Source organism: Mustela nigripes, chromosome 1 (genome assembly GCF_022355385.1).
Source record: "Mustela nigripes isolate SB6536 chromosome 1, MUSNIG.SB6536, whole genome shotgun sequence".
NCBI lineage: Eukaryota > Metazoa > Chordata > Mammalia > Carnivora > Mustelidae > Mustela > Mustela nigripes.
In genome coordinates, this window is record NC_081557.1 from 129,861,587 (window position 1) to 129,869,770 (window position 8,184).

General features: G+C 44.0%; 1 protein-coding gene across 4 annotated transcripts in view; it reads right to left on the reverse strand.

Moving 5' to 3' along the window:
* Positions 1-6,123, reverse strand: part of SH3D19 (SH3 domain containing 19) — a 179,157-nt gene extending 173,034 nt beyond the window's left edge. For 2 of the 4 annotated variants that reach the window (XM_059373704.1, XM_059373664.1), the window contains exon 1: positions 5,047-6,119. In XM_059373704.1, the coding sequence (XP_059229687.1) occupies positions 5,047-5,158 (112 nt within the window). In that variant the 5' untranslated portion in view covers positions 5,159-6,119. Of the gene's footprint in view, positions 1-5,046 lie in introns of all 4 variants that reach the window. The other 2 variants (XM_059373683.1, XM_059373675.1) reach the window with 2 other exon arrangements.
* Between the last annotated feature and the right edge of the window lie 2,061 nt (positions 6,124-8,184).

The window sequence follows — 8,184 nt, forward strand, 5'->3', positions numbered from 1 at the left end:
AGACAGTCTCTTCAACAAATGGTGCTAGAGAAACTGGATAGCTATATGCAAAAAAGTGAAACTGGATCACTTTCTTATACAATACACAAAAAAAACCCTCAAAGTAGATTGAAGACCTAATGTAAGAACTGAAGCCATAAAAATCCTAGAAGAGAGCAGACAGTAATTTCTCTGACATGGGCCATAGCATCATTTTTCTAGATATGCCTCCTGGGGTAAGGGAAACAAAAGCAAATAAACCCACACCCACACCCACACACACACACACACACAAAAGGACCCCCCCAAAAAAACTACCGGAACTGCAACAAAATAAAAAGCTTCTGCACAGCAAAGAAACAATCAACAAAACTGAAAGGCAACCTACTGAATGGGAGAAGATATTTGAGAATGACCAATCCAATGTTAGCATCCAAAATATATAAAGAACTCTAATAACTTAACACCAAAAAGCAAAAATAATCTGATTGAAAATGGGCAGAAGACATGAATAAACATTTCTCCAAGAAGACCTATAGATGGCCAACAGACGTATGAAAAAATGCTCAACATCACTAAAAATCGGGGAAATGTGTATCTAAATCACAATGAGATATCACCTCACACATGTCAGAAATGGCTAAACTCAACAGCACAAGAAACAAGTGTTGGCGAGGAAGTGGAGAAAAAGGAACCCTCTTGCACTATTGGTAGGAATGCAAACTGGTAGAGCCACTGTGGGAAACAGTAGGGAGGTTACTTAAAAAAATTAAAAATAGGGTGCCTGGATGTCTCAGTCGTTAAGCAGCTGCCTTTGGCTCAGGTCATGATCCCAGGGTCCTGGGATGGAGCCCCACAACAGGCTCCCTGCTCATCAGGAAGCCTGCTTCTCCTTCTCCTGCCCACCCTGCTTGTGTTCCTTCTCTCTCTGTGTCTCCGTCTGTCAAATAAATAAAAAAAGATCTTTTGAAAAAAGTAAAAGTAGAATTACCACATGATTCAGTAATTCCACTACTAGGTATTCATCCAAAGGATACTAGAACACTAATTCAAAAGGATGCCTGCACCCTAGTGTTTGTACCAGCATTATTTACAATAGTCAAGATATGGAATGAGCCCAAGTGACCACCAATGATAACTGGATAAAGAAGATGTGAGATATATATATAGTGGAATATTAATCAGTCATCAAAAGAATGAAATCTTGCCATTTGCAATGACATGGATGGAGCTAGAGAGTATAATGCCAAATCAAGTTAGTCAGTCAGAGAAAGACAAATACCATATGATTTCACTCATGTGTGGAATTTAAGAAACCAAACAAGTGAACAAAGAAGACAGACAAAAAAAGACTCTTAAACATACAGAACAACAAAAAAAAATAGTGACAAACTGGTGGTTACCAGAGGGGAAGGGGGGGCAGGTGAAATAGATGATGGGGAGTAAGAAGTACACAAGTCACAATGAGCACTGAGTAATGTACAGAACTGTCGATTCACTATGCTGTACACCTGAAGCTAACATCACACTACATTAATTATACTAGAATTATTTTTAAACAAAACAAAAATAAATAAAGGGTAGTATTAGCCTTACCTTCCTTAATTCTATGACATGTTCTTTTAAAAACAGGGATCCTATTTATAAATCTTGGTGTTCCCTGTATTTTCTATACCATTTTGCATATATTATCCTAAAGAGGATAACTAGACATATTTTTTTAAAGAATTATCTTTTTAATTGAGAGAGAGAGAAAGAGAGAGAGCACATGCATAAGTGGGGGTAGAGGGGCAGAGGGAGAGAAAAGGGGATAAGCAGACTCCCCACTGAGGGGGGAGCCCCACACAGGGCTTGATCCCAGGACCCTGAGATCATGAGACTAGCCGAATTCAGACGCTTAACCACTTAACCAACTAAGCCACCCAGGCACCCCTAGACAGGTCTTCTTAAAGAATTTGGAGAATGCAGATCTTTAATATATATATATTATATACATATAATATATATATATAATATAAATGTGTCCATAGTTTCCAGGAGACTTAAAATAAGTTTCTTCAACTTTTTAGACAACTGCAAACTGGGCCATATGACCTGGAATATCCCATGAATCAACTCAAAAAAACTGTAGTTTATGACTTAGAACACAAAAAGAGAGGTAACTGAAGTGAGGCTGTACCTTCCACCTGTATTATTTTAGACTAAGTCTTCTCACATTTCTGAGTTTCAATTTACTTGTCTTTATTTCTTTTCAAGATTTTTTTTATTTATTTGAGATAGAACCAGAGTGAGCAAGAGAGTGCACATGCAGACCACGAAGGGGGCAGGGGAGGGGCGACCAGGCTCTCAGCTGAGCAGGGCACAGTAGCCTGAGCCCAGGGCAGACACTTAATTGACTCAGCCACCCAGGCGCCCAGGAAAAGCATTATTAACCAAGCAATACAGTAGGGGGAAGAGGTACACAAACTATCAAGAAAGACTCATAAATACACCTACATTAAAATTCAGAATTTCCACATCAAAAGAAACCATAAAGAAAATTTTTAAAAATAAGCCTGAGTGGAAGAAGATATTTGCAACATATGGAACCAACAAAACTTCAGATTCCTTTGTAAGAACTCCAGTAAATCAATAAAAAATGACAGACAAAAAGGGTGATATATTTATGCAATGAAAATAAACTACATCAGCATATAACAATATGGATAAATCTTACAAACAATATTGAGTGAAAAAAGCATAACACTAAAGAATACAGACAGCATGGTTCCACTCATATGAAGTTTTAAAATAGGTAAAATAATAATACTGTATAGGGATGCATATGCATACAGGTAAGACTGTACAGAAGGCAAGAAATAATAATTGCAAAAGTCAAAAAAGTAGTTTCCTCAAGAGGAGAGAAGAGGCCATGACCTGGAGGCATCAGAGTCTGCTTCTGGGGAACTGATAATATTCTATTTCTTGATTTGGACACAGGTTACAAGAGTTTCACTTTATAGTTTATAGGCTTTATACACTCTTCTGAATGTATATTGCAAAAATAAACACACCTTTTAACCACACCTACAGTTAGCAGGAAGAGAAGGAGTTCACAGACTCCCCCAGTCCATAAACCCCAAATGTATGGTGTCAAGTTATGTGAGATCAAAGAGAAAATTTAGATTGTAAAATCGTGGGGGAAGAAGGAAGCAGTGAGAACCGGAGAGGTCAAAGATTAGAAAGACAGACGATAAGCAGAAGAAACACTAAGCCTCTGGGTCAGTTCACATTCTCACTTGGATAGAGAACAGCATCTAACACAAACAGAACTAACAAATGCCCAAGCTTGGTAAGGAATGCAATGGTGTCTAAAAAACACGTGAACTAATGAGCAGAGTTTGTAAAGGAATGTGAGCTATTAAATAATGTATCGCAAAACAGAGAAGACCAATTGTTGCAAGTTTAACCTTCTGCCTGCTCCATGGTATTTCCATCCCTCACTTCCTAATGGAAATAGGACATATTACATGGTTAGAAACCGCAAACACCAATTTCTGAGTGAAAACGTACACAATGTCAGGTCCAGCAAAGTAATATCACAGAACCTAGAAAAGCTTCTGCCAGCCTTGGAATAAACACAAATATTGCAACTAAATGATGAACATGTATCTGGATCATATCTAGTCCGACCTCCAATATTCTTCACACTACAGTCCATTGTAAGAGAAAGTGAAGCTTTTTGCTGAAGATAACAGGAATCCAAGGCAGCCTACACTGTTTAAATCAGCAAATCAATGGAGGTTCATCTTTGTGAAGTTTTTTCATTGTATTCTTGCAAGAAATATTAATTCATATCTAACAACTGCCCATGATTTCATTAGTCTGGATGATATCGAACAAAACTATCAAAACGTCTAGTGTCCATGAAGAAAGTCAAACGCTTTATTTTGATGAAAAGCCCCTGTAATGGGCATCAAGAATTATTTTTAAGGTTCCAAGATCCTACCAAGGGCATCAAATTGACTATTTCTTTATGTTCCACTAAATTCTTTCCCATCATCCCATTTTTTATCCCTCATTGGTTCCCCTCAGACCTGTTCTTTGCTCTTAATTCTCCGATTTTCCCTCAGGTTAAGCCACACAGAAAAGCTTCACCATGACTTGATGGAATGTTTACTATGGTCCATTTTCTAAAGAAGCTCTACTAACTCGTTCTCATCTAAATCTTTCTCACTTCTCTATCTCCCTCCTGTTGTCATCTCCCTAAGTTTGTTCTTCCCTCCAGCGTGCAGATACGCGGCTAATGCCATTTTAAACAAAGGCCAAAGAATTTCCTCTCCATTACGTTTGATTGAAAAGCTGCCCCAGGAACACAGAAGGGGTGTGTGGATCTACCTACTCTTCCACTTAAGTTCCAAACTATCGAGCCAAGCCGCCTTTGTGCACCCAAAAGCACAAGACCATAAAAGTAACTAGAGGCCCAGAAATGAGTCTCGGTCCAAACGAACTGCCTTCTGGCATGCCCCATGCTGGACTGGAGGGCTCGCAGAGGAACTAAAGCAAGTGCGAGACATAGCTGGTGAACTCGGGCGGTGGGGGCTGGGCAGAATCAAAGGTCCGAAGTTCAAGAGGCACGAAACCAGACTTCGACTATCAGCACACGGTTCCACCTGGTAGCCGCCGAGCAGGCCAACCCATCGGGCGGGGTCGTCCCCCGAGACTGCCGGACCCAGAGAATTCTGCACCGGCCCTGACTCATCTAGAGACAAGCCATCAGTCACCCGGGCCGCCCAGTTCAAGCCAGCAGCTCCCAGACTAGCGCGCACGAAACGTCCGTGGTTTCGCCGCCAGCACCACGAGCAGGTACCGACCAGTTTTGGATTTCCCGGGGGCTCGGCCCCAAAGTGAGGACGAGGATGGAAAAGCCACTCTTCCTGCGTCTCCCGGCGCAGAGTGAAAGATGCCGGTCGCAGCCGGGCGGGTGAGCGGCCGCCGCCGTCCCGGGCAGGACCTGCGCGGCCCCGGGGCGCCCGGCCCCCGGTCCCCTCCTCCCCCGTAGCCCCTCGCGCCGGCCGCGCCCCTCACCTGCGGCCGAGTGGCCCGACAGCGCACGGCCGCGGGCGCGGCGCGGGCCCCCGAACTCGCGGCGCTCGCGCAGCTCTTCCTCCTCGTCCTCCCGCCGCCGGCCCTCAGCCATGGACGAGGCGCAGAGGCGCAGCCCGGGAACGGCGGGCGAGCCGTGGGCCTCGGCGCTGGGTCAGCAAGCACCGCGCGCTCCACGCCAGCGCCCTCCGGCCCGGGGGTGGCGGCGGCGGCGGCTACCTCGGCGGACTCCACCTGCAGCCCGCGGGGGAGCGGCCTGGCTCGGGCGGGCCGCTTTCCCCGCCTCCTCGCGGCGCCCCAGCGGCCTCCTTCTCCCGCTTTCTGTCTCCCACTCTTCCCCCCTTCCTCCTTCCCTTCCCCGCCCCGCAGAGTTGGAGCCGGGATGGGGCGGGGGGTGGCCTGGCCTCGCCTCCCCGGGGAGGGGTTCCCGCCGCTGGGGCCGCCCCACAGCCACACGCTGGAAGCGCCCGCCCGACCAAAACAAACGTGTACAAAATAAATAAATGGGATAGGAAGCCGGGAAAGAGGAGGCGGCTTGGCCTCTTCCTGCCCTTTCACGACGTTCGGGTGTCAACAGGAAACCCATTTGCTTGACACTTACACAAAGAGGGGGGAGGGGCAACCTTCCCTTGGCTGGACTTGGAGAGCCCGTGGGCTGGGAGCCCTCAACTTGGGAACAAACGTGGAGTTTGGTCAAGCCTCTGGGCTGCACGCTTTTCTTCTTTTCCTCTCATAGCACCCTTTTAAATGGACTCTCGCCAGAACACAGGATTTCTAGGGCAGTGGAATGATTTTGTATATTGTAACAGTGAATACATGTCAGTATACATTTGTCCAAATTCATAGCACGTACAACATTCGCGGAACCCCAGTGTAAACTGTGGGCTCTGGGTGATTGTGATGTGTCAAGATTATGATGTGTTCCTCAGTTATAACAAATGGATGGATCCCTCTCTCCCAGATGTTGATAATGCGGGAGGCTGTGCAAGAAGGTTACATGTGAAATCTCAGTCTTAGCTCAATTTTGCTGTGAACCTAAAATATATAGTATAATTTTTAAAAATTGGTTGTTGGTTGGTTTTTTTTTTTTCCCAGCCTTGCTGTATTCTCTATACCTTAGGGTTAGGAAGTGGCCACAAGCCCTAGAAGAAAATGTGTTTAAGAACCATGTACCTGAGTAATTGCAAAGAAATGATTTGGCGCTGGAGTGAGAAACTGTAATTTGAAGCACTTAGCTATGAGACCTCCTCCATTTTTCAAAGGTGAAAAGAAGGTGAGAGAAAGTTATTAAGTGTATCTGTATAGTACACATCTTAAGTTCAGGACTTGCATATGCAAACATTCTCACAGAGAGGGGCAGATCCTAGAATCTCAGAAAAATATCCAAGCGATATTTTTGGCAGGGACACTGTCTGGACATGAACCTGTAGGAAACTCCCTGGTGGAATGAACAGGCCTTTATCTCCAGCTTGGTGCTCTATTTCTGAGAGATTGAGAGAGTTCCTGATGTCAGCATGTGAGAGAAAAAGAAAGGGAGAAAAGGGTCACTGAAAATAGAATTGCCTGCTGCACCTGAGTGCCATTTCTTTGCCTTTTCAATAGTGGTTGTTGCTGCCTGAAAAAATCATTCTGCTTTTAGGCAGATAAGAACCACAATCGATTTTGTGGAAATGAGGTCAAATCCACCAGTTAAAATGTTATTATTGCATAAGCAGTTAAATAAGTAGACATCTGGAGAATTTGAAACTGAACTAGGGAAAAAAGTGTTCTGGACCTGTCAGGTCATTCTAAGTGCTTGGGTTCACTTTAAGTGAAAGCCTGTTTGTAACTTACCTTCAAGGATGAGAAATCACTTGAAGGCTCCTACTCTGACAACTTCACAACTTCACTGAGCTGTTGGGAGTCAGTCTCTGGTATTATTCAAATTCTTAGTTTGAAGAGGCTTGAAGGTGCTCTGGATCTCCCATCCAGTCAGAGTTTTCAGAAGCCACCTGCTTCTTTTGGAGTGCATGCTCAAGACCACTTTACATTCAGCAAACATTTATGGGAACAATTTTGTGCCAAATACCACACTAAGTGCTGTGGGGAGACTCAAAAGAGGGAAGGAAATATTTACTTTCAGGCCCTATGGTAGGTGTTCTTCATATAGGTTTTCCCATTTTTTTCAATTTTTAACATAAAATTTACTATCTTAACCATTTTTTTTTCAGTAGGCTCCACACCCAACTTGGGGCTTGAACTCATGACTCTGAGATCAAGAGTTGCATGCTCCCCTGACAAAGCCGACCAGGTGCCCCAATTTGCTCATTTTTAAATGAGCAAAACATGCTCCCTATTCTCCAAAGACAAAGAAAGATTTGTCCAATTTACCACAAAACAAGGCTAACTTTGGTAAATCTTATAATAGAGATATAACCTCAGAAAAGAGTGTCAAGATAATTCATTGGAGAAGGAATTTTCTTTACAAATGATATTCATATGCAAAAGAATGAATTTGAGGGGCCTTTGGTTGACTCAGTGGGTTAAGCCTCTGCCTTTGGCCGGGTCATGATCTCAGGGTCCTGGGATGGAGCCCTGCATCAGGCTCTCTGCTCGGCAGGGAGCCTGCTTCCTCCTCTCCCTTTGCCTGCCTCTCTGTCTACTTGTGATCTCTCTCTGTGTCAAATAATTAAATAAAATGTTTTTTAAAAAATGAATTTGAATCCATATTTCATACTGTATCAAAAATAAACTTAAACAGGATCATAGATCTATATTTTAAGACCTAGTGATGAGGAAAATCTGTGCTCTAAGATGGCCAACCCAGTGAGCAAAGTAGTTCCAGCCCCTATCCCGGGGCTCTTCCAGGTTCTTCTCACTGCTCTGCTTCCCAGAGGTGCCAAAAGTACCATGTATGCAGAAGCAGAAGGATATAAATTACCCCCTTTGTTTGTGCTCAGGGATCAGACCTTTGAAGATCACTCTCCTCTGAGACCACTGGTGTTAAACCTCTGATCCTCCAAGGTCTCCGAGTGCCGCTTGGTTCTTCCAAGATTCCAAGGTTCTTCCAGGATCCAATGCAAATTCTATAACACTAGAACTATAAAGCTCCTCAAAGAAAACACAGGATTGAATCTCTGT